Source organism: Tribolium madens, unplaced genomic scaffold (assembly GCF_015345945.1).
Source record: "Tribolium madens isolate multiple individuals breed KSU strain unplaced genomic scaffold, Tmad_KSU_1.1 Scaffold_3;HRSCAF=73;Tcas5.2_LG2, whole genome shotgun sequence".
NCBI classification, from domain to species: Eukaryota; Metazoa; Arthropoda; class Insecta; order Coleoptera; family Tenebrionidae; genus Tribolium; species Tribolium madens.
The window spans coordinates 7,679,073-7,702,773 of NW_025401006.1; the positions used below are offsets into that span (position 1 = coordinate 7,679,073).

Consider the following 23,701-nt stretch of genomic DNA (forward strand, 5'->3'; position numbering starts at 1 on the left):
ATTTTACAATTCGAAATATTAAATGTTAACGTCTTAAATAAATATTATTTTAAATAACGGTTAATAGCAGTTATTGACAATAGTTCTTCTTAATTCAATAGTGGCGAAAAACCATCAAAAGTCAAATTTCTCAATTTTTTTTTATTACTTACCGAACGTATATTCAACCGGCGCGGCGATTCGTTGATAATAATTTGCCTCTTATTTTAATCCTCGTTTTGAATAGGTAGGTATTAAGTATACTCGTTTTCATATTAATGTGCATCGAAGTAGTCGTTGAAAGGGATCATTTTAAGGTGGCAACTATGCGAAAATTCAAACAATCCTAAACACAATCTTCCCTAAAAATTATTTTTTCAAATGTGTACCCCATGTAGCAAAATATAGTTAAAATTAACAACGTAATCAACATAGGATAGCAAAGATAAAGATTTGTGTCATTATTGATGTGATTAAATTTGTTTTGAATTACATTAATGACACTTTTTGTGTAAATCGGACTTTAAATTAAAGATTCATTTAGACTTCTACAACCTACTTGATGCACATTCATTTGAAAAAGAGTATATACCTATCGTACAATTAAAAAAAATAGAGTATACAGTGATTAAAGTTCTTCCGATGGCAGTCCTGATTTCTGGCAACAACCGAAACTTTCACAAGGTTGCGTTTTATTCATTTTGAATGTTCACTTTAGAGCAAAAAATTTTTATTGTTGCAAGTTATTACAAAAATGTTGTACAAAACGAAAACGGTGAATGGTAATTTTCACTTTCAGTTTGTGTGGAAAATTTTCAGCCTAGATTTCCAGCCAATGTGTGTATTAATAGTCGCCTAGTCTAATTAATTTTTTTTTTTGATCGAACGGTACTTGTCCCATAGCGTGGACAATCACAATACAAAATGCAAATACTGTTATTTAACCAAATAAGAAAATTTATTACAATGAAGAGAAAAGCGTATAGAAAAAAATATTTTCATGATCGTTCCCTTAGATACTTACATATATAAGGTGGAAAATGGTATATAACTAAATATATTTTATCAATTTATATACTTGATTTGACATTTGTCAAAATTAACCTCAAATTTTCAGCTCGCTTCTTGCCGCAAAATTTGGTCTCAGAACTGAAAAATAATTTGACAGCTCACTTACATCGAAAATAACAATTTTATTATTTGACACTGTCAAAATTTACGCTTTTTCTCTCGTGTAAGGAAGTTTTGACAACTGTTTGGCTTTCTCAATACAAAACGTCAGATTATTTTTGACAGATTTAAAGCAAGTTTAAGTCTTGTTGAGCCTAATTCGAAGAATAAAATGTTATATTCAACTCGTGTTCGTGTAAATTGGTTCATTTATTCCACCTCGTGGATGATAAACCACTCGTTAACATTCGTGCTTTAATAACCCTCTCGTGAAATAAAACGTCCGATTTACACTCAAACTCGTCGAATAAATAACTATAAATAGGTACAACGTATTCTTATAAATTGATAAACTGGCCAAATATTAACGTGCCAACCTAACATATTTTTATTCAGAGAAGAACAGAAGGTGTTACTACTATTATAGAATATTTAGATAGATATTTATTTTTGGCATTATCGATGTATTTTTTTCTTGGTTGTTACCTATATACCAGCAATGATGATAATATTTGCACCAAGTACACCTGCATAAGCTGTCATTACAAAGTAACGACTCAGATAAAGATTTATTTTTAAACTTGCTTGTAAAGATTAAAGACACCTAAGAGGTACGAGTGACTGAAAAGCTACTTATAGACGTCAAATAATAATATTTATGGTAAAAGTGGGATTTGTGGCATATTACTTACGCAAAAAAGCTCACAAGACGTAATTGAGTGATTTACTTAACTGAGTTATACAACTCACGGGGGTCTTATAACATTTTATTCAGCAACTGTACATTGCACGAATGTTACTATGTATTTTAAAATTTTATTTTGAATTTACTTACTGGTTTACAGAGTTGTTTATTTAAAATTTCTATGGTAAAATTACATGAAGTAGAAGATAAAACATAGAAACTGTTAGTTTTTTTTAATACTCAAATAAATAATAACATTTTTAATTGTAAAGCAATAAAACTACAGTTTATTCACGCTTCATATATTTTTTCAATTTTTACGCTTTATATTGCTTCAATTACTAAACAAATTGCAATCTTATAATGTCATATCTAGCAACTCACAAAGGTATGAGGTTATTTAAGGATATACCTGTAGTCAATCAAAATCTTACCACAGTTTTAGACCTAAACATATTTTTTTTCTAAAAACTAATGAAAGTTTTTGCAAATGCACGTAGAAATAATGATTTATTTGGCGTTTTGTGACAATTTTTGTAATTCATATTTACACAAATATACCTATAAATTTATTTTTTGTAATATATAAATCAACGTTCATGATAAATTTTTATTATAGTAGGGTATATTTATCTTAACTTTCAACACTTACTTATTAAGAGCTTTTTGAGGTCAATGTTGCTAATTTGATAAAGTTGTAACTACATAGATGGCATTAAAAATTTAGTTGTTACTAGTGCGTGTTGACATAAATAAAATGACTATTTAGCCTGATTTGCATTTTATGTGTTTTATTTAGTCGATTACATTCTGGAAAATTTTAGCCAAATAAAGTTGTATACCTATCACTAGATAAGAATTATAGGTATTTTTTAAAGTACTGGAAATTTTTGATTCTTGCACGTTTTTTTAAAGTTCAGTATGAATGAGAATAAGATTAATGGCTTGGCAAAAACTCGTTATTATTGATCGAATTTGTCACATCAAAGCCATGTCTTTGAACTCTGCGAAAACAGGTCCAAATAAATATTTTTCTTTTAAAGTCCTATTGGAATGGTTACAAAAATCAAGGCTCGTGCCCTTGTGTCGAATTAGGCCCGTGTTCACTTGACCCTCCGGCACTTTGCTCACCTCCCTAATAAATAAGTCTGAATGATTCATTACGTTTCTGCTACCGGAATCCGTGAACCACACACTGCTCAGCTGAGCGTCAAATCTTAAACAATTCTGAAATTATCAATTTTCAAGTCGTTGTCCCGCCTCTCGCCCCTCCGTAACTCCACCCCGCGCTTGCGCCAGTGGCGTCTCGCCACGCCGTTGTGTGCATGCCGTTCGTAAAATCCCCCCTCGAAACGGTCCATCTCTGTTTTTCCCGCAGACTAGCTGCGCATCGTCTCGGTCCTTTCGGTGTCCTCCTTCCCGCATGTTCGCCTCGCATCTACTAAACCCAATCAACGTGTGGTATTGGGCAGTCGTGGCGCCGCTACGCAACCGTCTCGACGCGAATGTCCATCACTTACCCATAAACCAGCACGTGATGTGGTCGATGGTACTTGACGCGGTGTCATTCGGTGGTACCTGAAGCCAGTGATAGTGACCTTTTCGGACCTAGTGTGTGATCAATGCTACAATGAGCTCCTACCAGTTCGTCAACTCCTTGGCCCAGTGCTACGGCCAACAGGCCCGAGACCAACAAAACAGTCCCGGGACAGACTACTACAACCCTAATCCGAATTCGACTTACCCCCCAGCATGTTATTCGCCTCCGCAGGTGGCCCCTCAATACCCGCAGCATCCTTACGCGGCCCCAGCTCCAGGACACGGTTTACAACCCACCATGGGCGACTACACCCAACTCCAGCCACAAAGACTTGCCTCAACCCACCTACAAAGTCCCAACACCCAAAGCCACCCATCGGCAAGTTGCAAATATGCCGACTCGACCTCCTCTACAGGAGTCGCTTCTCCGCAAGATTTAAGCACGAACGGAGCTCCTCCAAGGAGTACTCCTCCACTATCAACCCCCAGTAACAGCAATGCGACTAAAAGTTCTGGACTTACGTCCCCATTGTCAGTCAGCACTTCACCACCTGGCAAACCCGCGACTTCTACGGCATCGCAAAACTTATCCTCTCCGGCTTCTAGCACTAGTTCTACATCTAGTACCGAAAAGGCCGGTACGAACAACAACAATTCCAAGAGCGGCCAACAGAGCAACCCTCCTCAGATCTACCCCTGGATGAAGAGAGTTCATCTCGGCCAAAGTAAGTGATATGACGTAAATCAAACGTGTCTCTAGTGGGCTGTAAATACTATTCTTTTAAATGTTTCAAGAACCACTTGTGGAGCCGCGATTCGTTGCGACTTGATTTAGATGTAAACGCATCTATCCAATTACGAACGAATGAGATAATAACATAGTGGAGAGTCCGCAGGCATGAATATCGCATGAAAAATGTTTTACGCCCCTGCAAAACTTGACACTGCTGCAACGGATACTAATAAAACCAACGAGACCTCAACACAAACCCATCTATAATTAAGAACGTATTTTTACTTTTTACAAAAAATTATGTAGAACGGTTGCACTAATCTGATTCAAATTATTCAGAGACGAAAGGAGGGCACAAAAATTGCTTGATGTAATAATTACACCAGGAATAATACTTAGATCCTGTTACTTCAATATTCGAAAAAGAATATTTTAATTTTGAAAATTTTTACATCGTAAAAACACTTAACAAAAATATTGTCACAACTCGAACGGCTTTTAAAACTTTTTTTAACATATCTACTTAGTTTTGATAAATAATAATTTGACTATTATTTCTTTTGAAATTTTTACTCAAGATAATCTAAAATTTATTATATAACGTCTAAGAATGATTAATTATTATTCTAACCTAATCATGATTTATTTTGTTCTTATCTGATTAGAAACATAATTGACTTAACACAATTTTTCTTAAGAGAAAATTAGGAGTTTCTTTGCTGGGAATATTGCAATTAAAATTTTTTTAAACTAGTGTTTCCAGTTCTTCAATTTTTTTTATATTATCTTGAAGGTAATAATCTGTGGTAATATATATGTTGAAATGATGTTGTTTTTCTGAACAAGTGTGAACAATTGATTTATCAAACCCACTTCCAAACCTTGGAAGTGGTTTCAAAAGTAAAATTTATGAATTTCAAGCCACCTAATTGATTAAAGCAATCCATCATAATTTTGATGCAATCCTGTTTATTTTTAATTAGCGACTCGTTTTTTCCTAATATCTAACTCTGATAAATTAGATTACTAACAGTATAAATAATTCATGCTATAGGCACTTATTTATTGCTTTGATTGATAGTCCAGTAGCTCTCCTCAAAACTCCCATTAATTTTTCGCTTCTACAATTAAACGACGCAATGATCATCCTAATAGCACCCATCAGGTATCCCGCCGTCCCCATCTCGACCCTATCTTCCATAAATCTTCTCAAAAGTAAACTACATCTATTGTGTGATAAATTGAAATGGGGTGTAAATTTCATACCGTAATACACACATCATAACTCCTTAAACCGACTTTTGCCCCGTTTTAAATTGTCCCTCGACAAAGGGATGTACGTATTCATGAGACACTTACAAGCCGCAATTTCGCCCCAGGTACGCGAAGGGAGATTTCGACGCGATTTTATCGAAATTTCAGATTGAGATGTTGTTAAAATTGCCCCGAGACTGAAATTATCGGACGCTGGAAAATTACACCTGCCACTTGCAATTTTAATTCCGATTGGGGGGCGGTGCTTGGGTTTTTTACTCGTATTGAGAATATTCAAACGATGGGACGTGCTCGAAACGGTGTAATTTCTCATGAAGGATAATGGTGGAAAATTATGCAGTTTGCTATCGGCTGATTGTGTTTACTTAACTGAAGAGCGGATTATAAGTCGGTTTGATGTTTGCATAAGTGACTTAAACTCTTCTAACAAATGACTTAAGTTTAGCTAACAAGTTTGTGACTTTGTGAAACTTCGCTTGTATCTAGATTTTACAACTTTAATTAAATAAATTGGGGGAGATTGCTTCATTTTTATAGTTTCCTGGAAATTTTCTAAACGATAAATCTGAAATAATTTATGATCACACGAATTGTTAATGAAATTATGTGCTTCTAAAACTGTAAAAACATATTTTTAGAAGTTTGGATTTCTAGCCGGAAATTTATGCCAACTTCTTACAAAATATTTTATATTGGTGGGCAGAAAAACAAAAAGAAATTGTTTATCTTGTTGTTTTTTAAGATTTACGTTTGTTGTATATATTTAGAAAATAGAATCTGTGATGCATTTTAAACTTCAAATTTCTTTAAGTTTAATTTAGATTAATTTGGACACATTTATAAAATTTCTGACTGATTTGCCCTTTATCCAGCGAATAGTCTGTTTCCGATAACGGATAATTAACGCTTTAAGGCTAAAGGTGCTACAAACAAGATAAATTTGTAGAATTATATTTACGTAATTATCATGATATTATCTCAATTCTAAAGTAGCACAAGTTACAAGTTTCAAAGTTAATTTTTCGACCAATTGTTCGCATATTTACACCTCTGCAATTTTTTTTTAATTTAAATTAAATAAGTATAAAGTGACGTAAACATTTTATTGAGCCTTCTCTAATAAATTATGATTAATTTTCTGTAATTATTTACTACAGTCAAGCCTTCGTCGAGTCGAAAAAATAAATTATTTTTATGACATCTCATATACACTTACTCATAATGATATGCAAACAAAGTTTAAATTAATACTCGTGCTACTAATTAAAAAAGCTAATCATTTAAACACACGTCAGAATTCAAATCTGAATTTTTCAAATAAACCGTTTGATTACTTGAAACCACTCTGCAAAAATTCCCACATTTGTTTCGTCGCACATCCGACTGAAGGGCTTTTATCTCTCAAGTTGATGGTTTTATATCGATGGTGAAGCAACACCGTGACTTCAACAGGTGTATATATTTTGCCAGCGTCTGCACAATCGAATATAAACCCTGTTGGGTAATAATGCGGGCAGGAGCAATGGCTTGTGACCCCAGGGCCATAAATATCCCGAGAGTCTTCGGGATTGCGCTCGGCTACGTTGTGTGTTCTCTTGCCGGCAAACATGTGTTTTGTTACAGATGCATCTTAATGCCGTCGAGGGCGATTTTTAGACAATCACGGGAGTGGATATTTCCGTTTCTTTCTTCAAAGTGTCAATTTTTGACGATGGCATATTTATCGCCACTTGTTTGAGGCTGTTTTGCATCAGCGAGTGGTCGAATTTGAATGCGATTTGGGGCAAAGCTCAACTACCGATTGAGATTTATGTGCCTATTTTGCCAGTTATGCGCAAATTTTAAGAAAACAGAAATGATTCTCACCGAATTTATCTAAACATTAAATGCAAAATAATAATTGTTTTCATATTTATTTCAAAACTATAATCTTATTTACTATTTAAGTAAGTAAAATCTAATAATCTAATTTTGGAGGTGTTTAATAAAAGTTGCAAACACAGACTATTTCAAATTAATATAAAATAAATATTCAAAACTATCAACTATGACTTTTTTTTAAAGTTTAGGCATTATTTTTATTTATTAATAAATTAAAGTTTATGTATTACTTTTACATCAACACCAATTTAGAACACTATTAAATTAAACGTGTTTTGAATGTAATTAGTTATAGATTTGCTGACAAATATATCACATCTACAACCAACATTACCTACTGTAATAAAAATTTGCCATTATTTTAGTAGCATCTTACAAAATTAAAACATCCATTTTAAGAAAAATTATTAAAATAAAATAATAAATTATTTTGTATTAGATCATGTTTTTCTTGTTGCAAATACTTACCTAACAATGCAACAGTTGATTTTTTTTACTTTTTTTCAAAACCTTGTTTAGTTTACAAAATTAGAAAATATTGGTCTTAAAGATTGTCATTTTTCATCAGTGTTTTACAAATTGTTAATAAAAAAAAACAGCAATTTTTTTACAGCATAAGTGTAGAAAGGTTTAAAAGAAATTGGTTTTGAAGATTTTCAGTTGCTTAATAACTTTACCTATAGTATTTTTTGAAAATTTGCAATTGCTTTGTAAATCGGTCTTTATACAGCGTGATTAAGAAGAACTGTTCAATCGCTGGGGTAGTTTTAGAACCATAAAATGACATCTATATAGATTATTAAAATACAAATAAAACTTTAAGAGTAATATGTACCTAAAACGAACATAAAACTCTTGTTAAATGAAGTGATTTTCTGAAGGGGTATAGTTGGTCTCGGCATATTAAATTTTGTTGGTTTCTTTAGTAACAAACATTGCAAATTATTGGGTATAGGCGCAAAGTGGTTCAAAATGTAGTATCGCAGCGTTGTCTATTTGTGCTATTTTTCAATATTATAAAAATATAAATGCAAATCAGAATTTTTATTAATATTTTATCACCATATAATGTATTTGTACATTTTTATATTTTGCTTTAAGTAATAGTTTTTTATTTTGGTACTTTGTAAAGATTTTATAAATAATTTTTATTTAATTTTATATATCTTTGTTAAAAGAATTGAATTTAAACTTAAATTGCTTAATCCCTTCACACACGTTTAGAATTACTTTCCCACAATGTTAATTAATTGTCCAAAAGTGTGATTAATTCCCTTTAAGCCACATAACAACTCGAAAATTTCTAAATGATTATCCTTGCTTACCGTTCGTTGGGGTTGTAAATGTCGCGAGGGGAGTCTAGTGTAACAGATGGTTATTTCAGTCCCTAGTTAAAACTGAAATTTTTCAATATTAAACTCTATTTCGAACCGATTTGCTATCAAATATTGATAACATGACTGATAATAGATAAGTAATGACAGTGTGAAAGGTATGAAAATTCGGTAAAACCTTATATTATAATATCATTAACACGAAATTTATCGATTTGCTTCATAAATAGTTTATGATAGAAATTTTTAAGTGTGGATATAAACGGGTAAAAGGTAAATCGAGAAAGTGATATTGTAATAAATTTCCCAAAGTATGCAAACATACTTCAACACTTACATATTTGTTCGGTTTCTTGTATGAAAGGCTGGTGTAAATTAGGTGCGGTACATTTATGTTAAGGCGATTTATATAAAACAATTTATTGCAGAAAGTCGCGTGGGTGGATGGGATAATATGGTTCAATTTGAATTTTTACCATCAAAAACTTGTTTGTCACTGCTACTGTACCTCTGTTATTACATCTCTTTCTTAATTAATTTTTGGTAATTTGATAAATGATTATTTTTAATTAAAATTATAATCCAATCGATCACTCTTCAATCGTGGCAAAACAAATTATCGCACCGATCACATACACTGTTCATTGGCAGCAACTACTGAGACCTACACGCACAGAAACAGAAGATTAAGTCGACAACTCAATCAATCAATTGAAACACTGTCGATACAGGGCGTTTGTAAAAAAATACTCGGTTTCTGTTTTCATCATAATTTTTGAAAAAATTTAATACTGAATCAATAAAACCCTAATAAAATGCACCGCACTGCAATCAAATTGATTTAGAATGGCGTGTCGTGTGATCCATGCCAGTTTAAGATCGTTGGAACACCTGTTTTGTGATGGACTAACGATCTGAATTTTTTTCATGTGGACACTTCATAAACTGCAATAGACCTGAAAAGATTTATACAAATTAAAACAAGTCGGCACATTTTGCCAACCGACGACTTTGGTTCAAGCTCGGCTTGAATTAATTTATTGCCCCAGGAGTGTATTTCTGGAGAAAATTCAGACTTGAGTAAAAAAATTGGAATTACGAAAACTGAAGTTGTGAGTTGGCAACAAAGTGCCAAAGAAATTTGATCTAAAAACGTTTAATTTGCTACAAACGCGCAAGGGGCGTTTTAATTTGGCAATAATCGAGTCGATTGCGTGATGCCTCCCCAGTTTTGGGCCTCCAGGTTAATGACTTATTTTGGGGTGTAATAAATCTCTCGGGTAATAGATTTGCTTTGACCCTTTTTGAATTTTTTAAGCTTGATATAAGTTGGTATTGCGAGTCATTTCTTTGTCGGTGCGTATCCAAATTAATTACCTGAAGAATTGTTAAACATGCTGACAAACAAGTATACAATATGAGCGTCTGGCCATCGCCCCATACATCATCATAAATAGTTGGGTAAGGTCTTTGCGACTTTCTCGCCTTTGAATGAGAAAAGATAAGGCATTAATTGAAGAAATACGAGGTTCAAAAATGTCCATTCGGCGATAGACGCAGACCTACCGGGCCGCCAACACAAAATAAACCATCAATCACTCGTGCCGAGGAACAGTTGAAACAAAGCGGTATAAAAGCAGCGGGAAATACGAACTATAAGGTTCTAACGAGACCATACTTAGCGAAAGATGCATTGTATCGTGCTTTTTATTCAATACAAAAACTAGTACTGGAGATTTCATAAATAGATGATTTATTAGTCGGCTGCAGAAGGATTTAGGTGTATTGTCTCGAAATTAAATAACTTAAAATCCGTGTGATGGCAAATATCAAACCGAGGTTTACACAGGTTTGAATCGTGACGCCATTAATCAAATTCAAACGCAAGACAATAGGAATTTTTCGCGATTTTTATTATTATAACGATTCTTACTAGTAACGTCAGGCTAAAAGGTTTTTAATGTCATATGATTTTACTCAGGTAGGTAATTATGCAGGAAGTGGCTCAATGATATTACTTGACTATTCATCATACACAATTCACCGACTTCAAGAAATGTTTACTCGCACAAGTGCCATAATAGGAGGCCAGCTAATCTTCCAATAGAGCGGAAGAAAAAACTCTCAAACCCTGAAAATAAACACTTTCTAAGAAAATGAGTGCAAGCACTGCAAGCAATAATCTCATACTGCTAAATCGGGGCTGTTACGTGGACGTTGCATCTTTACATAACTTTTAATATTTTGCCACTGAAAAAATAATAAACATAAATATCTTGCTTACTTGTTCTGCGATGTAGTTACCTATTGCTACAATAATTAATTAATAAATCAATCAAAATCTTGTTGAAACACTGGTCTGCCATTATTATGATTAAATAGACTTTGAAATCACGCAACGTCTACTACAATTGTGTCAAAATTTTTCAATTAAAATTTAGTTTTTTGAGTTTTATTGGGACCATGCATAAATCTTATTTGATTTACGATAGCGGAATATTCAAAATTATCAAAACCTTTTAACGATTCACCCTCCCGATGCGATGATCGCTTCGCAAGTCGGGGGAAAAGGGAGGACACATCAGAGAGGAAATAGACAGACAGTTATAAATGGATAGAAAAATTATCAGAGCATTTCTTATTCAATCCGAACACTATACAAACATTGCATTAACCCCAACCAGTTTCAAAAATGGAATTCTTTTTTAAATTGCGATTGCCAGGGCCGGACTTGTGTAGAAATTCTGTTCGAGTGACGATTCAATTGTGTGTTCGCCTACGGGTTTTTTTTCTGCATTCAATGTGTTTGATATGAAGTTGCTTATATTCCCGCCTGTCATTCACTTGTCACTCCGTCTTGACAAGAAGTCTGATGACCTCTGCACGGCATTATAATATTGAGGTCAGAATATAAACACTTTGTCTGGAGTCCAGAGCCGGTGCAGTATTTACATTTAAAGAAAGTCGAAATGGTGAGATGGAAACGGACAGAGGAAATTTAAATTTACATTCGTACAATGTGTGAGGTTTTTTACGGTTTTACATCACCGACTCTTATCTTTATGACAGATATTAATGGTTTTAATGGGAATGTAATTAGATAAGTGGATTCTGTTTATTCAATTTTTGAAAAATATTGTCGTTAATGTAAACTATATAAGGAAATTATTGTGCCGTATAATTTTATTAAAGTAATTTAAAACACATCTGTTTATTAATTTCGACGATTTATCGATAAATTTTGAACTGTGTGGTAATGATGCTAATAATAAAAATGTTGTCAGGTTTAAGAGTAGGAGTGATAGGATTTTTTGAATGGTTGTTTTGTTCTGTTTGTATATTTGAAATTTAGATTTCCGTTTATGAAATAACAAATAATAAATTAAAGACTTATTAGATAAATCACGAGTCACATATTTTAGGTTGTCAAGGGTAGGACAGTGTAAAAATTGCTCATTATTCATTTAGTTCTTAGAGAATCTAGATGATAGATGTTAGGGTTGCACGCAAATTTATGTAAGTTGTTGAGTCAAAAGTCAGCTACTGGAATGAAATAAATTTTCTTTTCTAATTGTCGTCTATCGAATAAATTTGAAAAAATTAAGCAATGCTTAAAGTGTTAAAAATCTTTTGTCGGTTGTGAAATTAGCATAGATAGTGATCGGCTCGAAGCATCCCAATAAAGCATAAATATGCATTTGTATTTTTTATATTATTTTAAAGTAAACGCTTCCAGAAGCGGCGATAATTTATTCACATACCTGTTGTTTGGATATTTAAAAATTCAAGACTGTTTTAATCCGAAACGTATAAGAATCCAGTGCCATAAATCTTGGTGTGACCTCGTAAATTACAAACAGTTGTAGTTAAATATTCCAGATTATAAATAACTGGATACGATAGGCAGCCTATGCTTTACAGTCTCTTGAAAAGTCGCTTATAAAAAGCGTTTTCTAATACCTGGCTTTGCGGAGAGCTTGTTTCCATGTCAGCCGCACCGTTTACTTTTATAAGCTGTTTCGCTAAACATAAAAATTAATCAATTTCTAATTATGCGACAACCGGCCATAAATTTCAACAGGACGACTTGACACACGGAATTATTGTTGTGGAAATATTCGAAAACCATCCGAGGCATTCCTAATGGCTTGTCGAGACCAAAATAAAACACCAAATTGCAGCCGAAACACATCAAATTATCGACCTTGAAATTGCAGTTCTGAAAGTGCAACCGGTGCGTATTTGAATCGATTCGACCCTTCGTTTGCTACTGTGTAATGTAGATATTGCATGAAACGCAAATTACAAGCGCATTTACAGAATTTGATACACAATATCGAGATTTCACATCGGATTTTTAGACGGCGCCTTTTAATAACGTATTGTTTCACAAGAATTAATACTTTTTCTAGCATTTTAATCAAAACTGGTTACTAAAGTTTAGAATTACACCCGTGGCTATACTCTATTGCCGTATTTATTTTTACATAAATGTCAGACCAATGAAATATTACTATTCCTAACAGATTCGTGATTTATTTGAGAAAATAACACTACGAAATTTATTATGTTTTTGGGTGGTATTTATTAATTGTTTGATCTAATTTGAAAATTTTTGAAAATCTAAAACTATTTTTAGCAACAAGTCCTGTTATAACTGTACTTATTCTAATCTCTTGCATGAATACTTAACTAATGGTAATATCTCTCGTATTTTAATTTCTATTGTATATTTGCAATTGTGAAATTGAAATTGATGCTAATGTTTAACCACTTTCTATTCAAAAAAAAATTGCTAAAAAAGTTAAAAGGATCGAAATGTAACTTGAGTCATTTCATAGTTGTATAAAATTTTGTGTACAATTTAAAAAACTCGATGTCATGTAAAAAATGATGTACCTAATAATATAGCTTTAAAAAAAGATAAAAAAAATTCTAACCAATCACTCAAAAAACTGCTGGCTAACAACTGCACTTAATCTTTATTATGGTATTTCAGAATCCACTTTATTATTTACTTCTTTTGCTAAATTAGGTTTACAATTGTGTTTTTTCTTTATTGTGCACTGTTAATTTTGGTTCTTTTTACACTCAGTTGGGTTCAAACAGGCTTTCTATTAGCTAACAAGTTTTGCAATATTTAACTTGAAAACATTTTTTAATAATAATTACATATTATCATTTTTATTTAGACTTTAGAGTACAATTAGGTGCAGTTTAATTATTGGAGCATAATTTTGATATTCTGCACTTTTGTTGATTATCTATACAAAAACAAGTATATCACTCAATTTTTAAATAAAAGTCCGTAATTGAACATTGAGTGTACTTGTTTTTTTAATTACACGCGAAAGTTTGAGAGATCGTCGAAAATAAGGTTTTTGACACAAAATAAAATTTATACAATGTGCACTAACAAGAATAAGGAAAAAAATAGAACGTGTTGAAATGTAATTACCATTAGAAATAAGAAAACTTAAAAAAAATTAAGTAAATTTGCTTAAGGCTTTTCAACCGTCCTATTTTATTACTTTTTTGAAGTAAAAAGGGTTTAAAAGATGAAGGAGTTTTGCTCAAATTACCTTGAAATGAGCTCTGCACTGTTCACCGTTGCGTATCTGTGAACTTGTCTTTATACTTTACATAAACATACAATATTTTTCGTGTTTAGAATTTAAAAATTAATTATTAATTTTTCGTGTTAATTTAATTGCTGCTTTTTATTCAAAACTCTGGAGATTAAAACCGTATGCCAACAGTCGCTTAATCAATACTCATGAATATGAAAATACACTTAAAAAATTAATTAGATTATTTATGTATTTATTACAAATGTGGCTGGTGTGTGGCATCGGGATTTGTAAAATTTTAAGCTCCCTCTCATCCCGACCGACATTTTACAAAAACGCGATGCCAATCAGCGTCAGATATTTGAGCCGTTGGAGGCGAATGAGTCGCGACAGCGTCTGGAGCTATCCTAGAAAAGGAAACATGGGGAATATGTCAGATGTTGTTAGTTTCGTACCGAAGAAGTGACAGTCGGCCCATGAATACCACTGACATAAGCGAGGGGAACAAAGCGTCCTCTTGTTCAAATCGTTCTTTGATAATTCGCGTCCCTCCCACGCGAATTGTCGTAAACAATAACACGACTTGAGAAGTTATAATATTAAGGTCTGTCACATCTGAGTACAATTATCGAGATGCGATAATGAGAAATTAATGAAAACGCTACGGTTTGTTTGAGACGAATTGAAATACCTATTAATATGTCAACTTCTTCGCTTTCTTAAAGCATTAGAGTAGGATTGTAAATGGTGCGTTGTGTATTAAAACGTGATTTGTGATCACGATCGTTAAATCGATAATTTTCATTTTATTTGAAATTTATTATAAAATTTATACTTAGCTAAGTCTAATTTTTCACGGCAATGTTTCCAGCACACACAATAGGAGGTGTCGACATAAATTGTTTAATTATGCAAATAGTTAATAGCTCGTAATTATAAACAGTAAGTACTAATTAAAATTGTTTAAACCAGTCTAGCGAAATCACAATAATTAGCATAAAAGCTTACGATTTACTGCACACACATATCCCTAATTATTTACAAAAAACTCAACTCTAATTAATTTTAAACAAATCAGCCTCAACTTCCTGAAAATAAATTACTTCAAAGTCGTGACAAATCACTTTAAAAATTTGTTTCGTCGAATGACCATTAGCAAAGTGCAATCCTTTTTACCTAAAATACAATTGCTGTCTTAAATGTAAATAACAAGACATTATTTATTGGAATACGTTGACGATCATAAATTTTAAGGTAACACGACTCATGTCAGAACATTTCGAGCTTTTAGTTTGCAAGGGTTTAACCTTGTTTCCTATGCAAATTTTCTTTTGTAAATTTTTGCCTCAATTTGCTCAAGGTCTTTTCTGTGTACCTACTTGAAAGTAAAATTCACGTTTTTAAATCTGACACGTTTAGGATAGATTTACTATTCAATAGGGGCACCTTGAACGGGTTTGCATTATGGATAGATTTGGCAAATTATTCGCACATTTCCAATGAAAAGTTTTGCAAAAGAGGAACCACAAGACTAAGAATATTTTTTAAATAAAAGACAACATTTTGAATAAAAATAATGTTGATGTTCACTTGTAAGAAATATGAAACTTTGTCTATGATATAAAATTATTCAAACCAAATCAAATGGTTAGTCATGAATCATCTTGTTAGTAAGTTATTTTAAAATTTTTGTCAAAAGTTTAGAGAAAACTGCAGACATCTACACAGGGAGCAAAGACCTTCCTGATGAAGTTGAGGGTGCAAAATTTATTCTTTTTTTAGTTTTTGGTTTGTTAAATTAATTTATAAAATTTTTATCATTATCTAAATTAAAAAAATATTTTCACGCCAAAATATAAGAAAAAGTTAATGAAATAATAAATTGAGAGCTTTTATTTCAACTATTAAACCTGTGATTCTAAAACAGTTAAAAGCTTAGAACTTTTTAAAAAACCATACTTAAAAGCGTTACATAAAGAATACAGAATTCTTGTTTATTTTTAGAAACTCTAAGTGCTTGTCTTTGTAAGCATTGTTATTGTGCGAATGCCAAAAATGATCTTGTATTCATTTTTTCAATCTTAGAGCAAAAAATTTGTCAAAAAATTATGTTGTTGACTTCACCTCTTAACCCAGCGACGGCGTTTTTCACTTCTTATAAATAATTTATGACTGCATTTAGCTCTGTTGAGATTATGGGTTGCCGAGATTGTGAGTACTTAGCTCGGCTCCTATATCAAATATGTTTTTTCCAAAACTATAATTTTTGAATGAAATGTGTTTTTGGCTGCTGTCACTTGTAAGAGCGTTTGTGTGCGTCGTAACTCCCGGAATTCAAAAAAAGTCAAACTCGAGCTATTTATGTTTCACTATAGAATGACTATAAAATAAATTCCAATAAAAGAAGAAAAGCAATGGATATTTAAAATCGATAATTTTAATTTTACGGCAAATAATCCGTTTAATTTAATAATAATTTAAAACATAAAAGAAATCTTAGAATCACACGATAGGCAAATATGAAGTAAGTTTGCTGGAAATTTTGCTATAACAAGCATAAAATGAGTTGCACACAATGGGAATTAGAATGTATCGCTTCATTTTACAAGCTGTACAGTCTAGTTGAAGATGGCTAATAGTCTCGCGATAAATATTTTCTCACCCACTCGGTGAAACCGCCGCAAAACTGAAAATCATCCTGCAGCGCTGTAATTTATCGACTGCTCTCTGTATTTATACATGTGTAACTGTTGCCTTTCATAATTCATAGTTAGCAGGTGAAGACGCAAAAATTGGGTCAAAAAATAAAAGTCCCGACTTTAATTAACTCGATTCGTTGCACAAATCGCCCATTCAACTATTCAAATAAACAATACGCTTGTCAATTTTTTATCATTTTCTACTTTTAAACTGTAAAAATTAATTCGTTTTTCTTGGATGATAGTTAAATCCAGCCTACGCTACGGAATTATTTTTATTATGTGGGAGGAGATAAATAACCACGAGTGAATCTTACGGATGATAACTAGAGGAATAAATCAATGAGAAGGTTAATATATGACGGCATTGAATTAGAACACCTGATAAAGCAGGATGCGACCAACGCTGTTTAGCTTTTCCGCCTAGAAAGGGGATCCTAATTGGCTCTAATTTCTGCGATTCGAAACTTAAAAATTTAAATCTATTCGAATTATTTTAAGGTTTCTATATTCATATTATAAGCTCTAAGTCTTGTAAATGCGCCGGAAACTGTCCAGTGCAACTGTTTTTTCATGTTAGAACATCTATAAAATGCTGCCAAGAATGTGTACGTACTTAAGACTTTATTTAAGAAAACCTGTGGTTTTGATTTAATTTAGCTAAACTATTGTAAAAAAATAAATGGACCAAAAGTGAGTTTCTTTAAGCAGAGAAAAGTTTTTGTATTTTGCTCTTTTTTTCGGTTAGCTTATGTTTATAAACACTTTGAAATCGAAAGTGGCATTGGGAATCGATGTGTTTCTCGTAATGATTGTTTAAAAACGATGACATCCTAAGAGAGTGATGGAGTTCTCCCAAAACACCTCCGACTGAACACTCTATCACTGGCCAAACGCCAACTTCTGATTTATTCAGCAGCAAGTCGCGGCTTCCTTGAGAAAAGAGAGATACTCACAAAACTACAAAACACCTATGCTACAGAAGTGAATTACGACTGAAAGTGTCACTTGGCCATGTCCGCGACTTGCGAAATGTTTGTATATCATTTTGATGTCGGTTTGAAGATTGCGACGTTATGTTAGCCGAGTTATAATTGGGTTTGCACCTAAATGTGGGTGGCGGCGGGCCAAGCGATTTATGGCTTCATTTTCAGAAGGAAAATAAAACGTCTCTATTGCAATTTGTATCAACTTTGTCAAAAATTACACATTTAACGACACACGAAAGTAAAAATGGCTGTAAAATTACACCAAAATGCTTCAAATCGTTACTATTTGGTATTTACAAAAGAAACCGATACTTAGGTATAGAGAAAATTTTAGAGAACTGCAAATTGACGACTTTTTCGTTTCTAGGTAATGATTTTTAATTAATTTTGGATATTTTATAAACACTTTGCACTAATACCAACAAAAATTACCATCCATGGAAAATTAAATTTTTCATGCTGTATGTAACTAAAATTTTCGAAAAATCTTGAATACCTAAGGATGGTTTACTCTTTGTTGTTGACGGTTGTCAACTATCAATTAAGAGATTCATTGTTAATACAAGTTAGCTTAACGTAAATTTTTGACTTATACTTTCAAGGAAACATTGATTAATATGCTTATTAAATTGGATTGGACGCGTAATCAGCCTAGCTCACACGATTGAAATAATTTTGAAAGTTGATGAATTTTTGGACTTGTGTTATTTTGACGAGAGTATTGAATTTTTTGTATAATACTTAATAAAGAGAATAATAAATTTAGGAACATCTATCGGGTCCAGCTCCAGTCATTCAAGGACCAGTGCGATGAAAAATCTCAAATTTATAGCAACCTAGTAACGAATATCCCTAAAATAGGCAGTAATTTCTTGTTGATAAATCTGTATTTCATTTTTAAAGTGCTACATTCTTATTTGTTAAGAATATTACTAGTGCAATTTAAAAATAAACCCTCCTAGTTATTCAACTAAAGATATACCTTAACAATTTATTGCAATTAGGTAGATATCTAGAAAATTTGTGAGTTCAGAGACAAAGTTTAGTGTTAATTCCTTTATTTAGCAAACAATAGTAGCAAACAATAATTTGCAGAAAATGAGCTAAACAAATAAATAAAACATGTTTTTTTTTACTGAAAGTAGGCAACTTTTTTATAAACATCGAAAGGTGACAGTGCACTGACAAAAAGCACTTTTTTCAGAAAGGCCAAAACTCTTTCATCAACAAAAAGGAAAAGCATTGTTAAGTTAAAGAAAGTTGAACTGATTATTTTTAAACAGTTCTGTCAGCCAATCGTAATGAAAAAAAATTTCAAATCGACCAAAAGCATTAAAATTACAGTGATATTTTTCTAGTAGCAAATTATCAGCGTAATTTTGATGATATTGATTGATTAGAAATTTTTTCTGATTAGAATTATGTACTAGGCACTTACAACAACTATTTTTTCGCAGATGTGAAAAATTATATTAATCACACCGAAGTCGTGATAATAATTTTTTGTTATAATTTTAAGTAGATTAGCACTCATGTTTGTTGCTATTAAGAAATCCTATTCGTGGACTTCGTCCACTCGTGAGATTTCTATAGAAACAAAGATTCGTACATCTAGTTCAAATTATCAAAAAATTATTATCACTTATGTAATTATTGTTGATTACTGAGTATTTGGCAAAATTTTTGTTGTCAATATAGGAATGTATAAAAAAAACTATGTATTTAGAAAATAATTTTTTTTCGAAAGAAATGTATTTAAAATAAAACACTCAGCTGCTTACAATTGCAAGATCTATAATCGCAAAAAAATTAAAACAATAATAAAGACTATGACTTTACTAAATTATTTCAACTGTAACATAGTATCGTCTTTGTTTAATACCTAGCCATTTTTTTTTTACTTCATAATTTTATACAAGGTGAACAAAGAGTATGGAATCAAGAGCTTTTTTCAACGTTTTTCTTTAGAAAATAGTAAAAAATTAAAGTGCTGTAAGAAATATGACCGTACTTTGAGAATGAAATTTTGTTTTGTTTTTGAGTTTTTTTTTAATGAGTTTTTATACATTTTAAATAAAAATTGAATAAAATGTACTTGTAAGGCTTAGATCATAGCCTTTGTGAAAAAAGTTCTATAGAATTGCCACTTACTAATATTAAAAAAATTGCAAAATTTTTTTTTGAAAAACTTCTTATTTTTATGTTATGTACCTACTTTATCATTTACCAATAAGTTTTTTCAAAAAAGGTTTGGTTTATATATTTTGTGTCCACTAAAATACGGGCTATAGGAAAGGAACTTGATTTTTAGCTTGTAGAAGATGCCGATTTGCATAGTTTCTTGTACCTATGTTCAAACATAAATATACTTCAATTACCAGAAAAAAATTAAAAAGAATGAGATAAAATGATACCAGAATACACTTAGATCTAAGCGTTAAAGAAGATAATTTATATGAATAAAGTACTAGCTGTATATAATTTTATTTATAAATTTAATAAATTTTACATAATTCTTTTTTAATGATTAGGGAGTGTATAATGACAATTTCTGAAAACGCTTATTTTGCTGCAGAATACGGAAAACAGGAATTGTGTGATTTTTCTTATAATTTTCTTTAAAAAAATGTAATACTCACTTTTAATTTTTGATAATACGTTTTAGCTTTATTTTACATACCTACTTGTGAAAAAAATGAATATTTGATCAAATTTGATTTATCAATGAATTGATTTGAATGGGATCAGTGTTTTATTATGTAGGTCTCTCTTCATATTAATGTATACAGATGAACCAACATTTGATATTTATTGATTGTCTAAATTATGTACATTTTTTGCAAAAATTTTGGCACTAGCAACAAATTTTGTCGATTCACTTTGTTATCTGCTATTTTCACAGTAACACTTTTGTTCCGTTACTTTAAATAGACGATGATATAATTTATGATAAAATGTCATGCGTCACTGATCAAAATATCTTTAATTAAATTTATTAAGTAAACATTTAATGCACAGACTGTTAGACTGAAACGATAAATGACCGCCGGAAAAGAATCCAACAATTAGTGTTGGCAATACAGTGATAAAAATGTTTTGTAGACTTATAAACATGTTCATGATGAACTAAACGAGACATCAATTCACACTGTCGTTTATGCAATCAGACATAAAAGGTTAACAAGCAAGGGTAGCCGAATGACGTATTAATTTTGACTTGAATAAATTTAAAAATAAAAATTATTTTCTGTGGGATTAACCCCTGCGCAACTGTGTTTTATTAATATCAATTCTTAAAATAAACTTTACGTCGGATTTGTTCTAGTTTATTTCGCTTAATTGCAATAAAATGAAAAAATTATTTGTTAAATAAAGTATACAACATCGTTATCACAGTTGCGAATTGGGTGGTCTTTCTTATCGTAAACTGAGTGTATTTTTGTGAAATTCTGAAAATTGGTTTTGTTGCAGGTACTGTGAACGCAAATGGTGAAACAAAGCGGCAGAGGACGTCATACACGCGTTATCAGACGTTAGAATTAGAAAAAGAATTCCATTTCAATCGGTACCTGACGAGGAGACGGCGAATAGAAATAGCTCATGCCTTATGTTTGACCGAAAGACAAATAAAAATCTGGTTTCAAAACCGCCGCATGAAGTGGAAAAAAGAGCATAAGATGGCCAGTATGAATATCGTTCCTTATCACATGTCTCCTTACGGCCACCCTTATCAGTTTGACTTGCATCCTAGCCAATTTGCCCATCTCGCTACTTAGGACGTGTTTATGTGATTCCATTAGGTATTTTTATTTATTTTTAGTTTTTTTGTTATTTTTGCCACAAACAAATTCGGAATTATACAGGGACTGTCACACTTAGTCTAGTGCTTGCCCTTCCCGTACAATTGTAGATATATCTTCGACCCTCCATCTCCATAACTTGTGGATGTTCCAGATTTCCACCTGGCGTCCCTACAGGACGAAGGCTACGCATTCCACCAAGCCATGGGGATGGGAGGCATGGGTCCCATGCAGCGCGGTCTTTACGCCTGCGGCAGCCCTTACAGCTAGCCCTGGGCCTCCTATAACGGAGACTGCGGCCCTTCGTAGGGCCTTTATCGGATCTCAGGCGGTCTCCGGCCTACGACACTCGGACGAATTTCAGAAAATCGTAGATGTGTCGGGGTTTTACTCTTTGTGCCAATAGACGTTCACTCGGTATTGGTGTACTTTTCCCTCAAGGGTAGGCTTGTACTTATCTCTCGGACGAGTTTTTTTCGGACTTGACGTGCAATATTGTTAAATTTTTGTTGATTTTCTTTGAAGGGAACTTGTAAGATATATCTAGAATTTTGTATTTGAAAAATTGTGAAAAGACACTGTGCTCACTATAGTTTTAAAAGAAAGTGTGATGATTATATTAGGCTAGAAGTTTAGTGTACATATACAGCATGAAATTTCACTTTTGTAAATACCGTCACGACTTGAAATAAATTATTCTTAAGTTAAGTACTGTATGAATGGTTCTAGAATAATTTGTAAATAAAACAATATGTAAAACACTTATGTATAGAAGTTCACTTAAAATGCTTGATAATCTCAAGAAAACTTTTTCGGTTCACTAAGTATTCAAGATAAGTGTAAAGTTGTATTATATTGTGTACATTTTAGCTCAATATTGTTTCATTTTTAATTTTTAGTTTATTTATGTATTTGTACTTTATGTGTGTGAAAGATGTACAATCTAGATTGTACAAAATCCTAATATTTACTGTTGTAATTGTCCACTCTGAATAAACAATTATTAAAAAAGCTCTTTTATTTTCAACCTTCAACACGGTTTAAAAAACTACTCCTTACTACAAAAGAACATAAATTGCATTCAAGCAAAATGCCAAATAAAGAAACAGTTACTGGTGGTCAAACATCAAAATAAACTCTTCTCTGTCAATCTTTCCGTCCATTTTAGACGTTTATGTTGCATCCACATACTCTTGTTTTGCATACAAAAAAGACTGAATGCATTTTCTTTATAAAAATATATCGTTTCTTGTGAATAATGCATGAATCGTGAACCTGCATACACAAAATAAAAGCTATATATTTTTTTATTTAAAAAAATGCTGGAAAATAAAATTATATAGGTTACTTTGCTGTCCTTCACATAACAAAAAAATCTGCCAAAACAAGTGAAACAATCTTTTCTCGAATCGCAAGAACTCTGTAAAGACAGTTCGAAAATTTATATAACTAAATCTACAGATTTACATTTTGTCTTAATTTTGGCTATCCACAAAAGATGGCGCAGGCAAAAGTGCTTTAACAACGGTCTGTAACAGACCACTTGGATGTGTGAGCAAGAGGGGGCGCAAAAAAGCAACTTAAAGATTTTGGTGAAACAAGTAAATATAGCCACCTGTAACAGTGACAAATTTAAATAGAAGTATTATACTTTCAATGATTTTATTTTATATTTAAATAATTGTATCGTATTTTTTTTTTCTTGGAAGATCTCGTTTCTGTTTAATGTTTAAGTGAAAGTTATAATTTTTTGAAACTTAAAATAGAACCTTTAATTAAAAGAAAACTTCTATTTGGTTTGGTATGCATTCTTGTGTTAAAAGTCAAGGTTACTATTGAAAGAATGTGAGAATCTAATTCTTGTAAATATAAACAGAACAATTATTTACAGTTAAAAGGTCACAAAAGGCAGTTTAAATAATTAATTAACTGTTAATTAAAGCTCAAGCGATCGAAAATTTCAGTTTATTACCTGCAGACCTATTCTAGTCACCCTCCCTCCTGACAAAAGACGATTAGAATAGAGGCTATCTGTGACGTCACTGAC

The 23,701-nt window shown here is 32.0% G+C and overlaps 1 protein-coding gene across 2 annotated transcripts; it reads left to right on the forward strand.

Annotated features, from left to right (window-relative positions):
- The first annotated feature begins 3,266 nt into the window (after window positions 1–3,266).
- LOC123007182 (homeotic protein Sex combs reduced-like) lies at window positions 3,267–22,647 on the forward strand. Of its 2 annotated transcripts, none has more exons than XM_044402304.1 (3): window positions 3,267–4,098; window positions 21,326–21,538; window positions 21,809–22,647. In XM_044402304.1, the coding sequence occupies exons 1-3, from the start codon at window positions 3,465–3,467 to the stop codon at window positions 21,922–21,924; spliced, it is 963 nt and encodes a 320-aa protein (XP_044258239.1). In that variant the 5' UTR covers window positions 3,267–3,464; the 3' UTR covers window positions 21,925–22,647. The 2 variants fall into 2 exon arrangements, with proteins under 2 accessions (XP_044258239.1, XP_044258240.1); XM_044402305.1 differs by having other exon boundaries at window positions 3,269–4,098; window positions 21,326–21,654.
- Window positions 22,648–23,701: the final 1,054 nt, after the last annotated feature.

Coding starts and splice junctions, on each gene's coding strand:
- LOC123007182 (XM_044402304.1), top strand. CDS start 3,465: ATGAGCTCCTACCAGTTCGTCAACTCCTTGGCCCAGTGCTACGGCCAA. Junction 4,099..21,325: donor GAGAGTTCATCTCGGCCAAA/GTAAGTGATATG, acceptor GTTTTGTTGCAG/GTACTGTGAACGCAAATGGT. Junction 21,539..21,808: donor AAAAGAGCATAAGATGGCCA/GTATGAATATCG, acceptor TGGATGTTCCAG/ATTTCCACCTGGCGTCCCTA.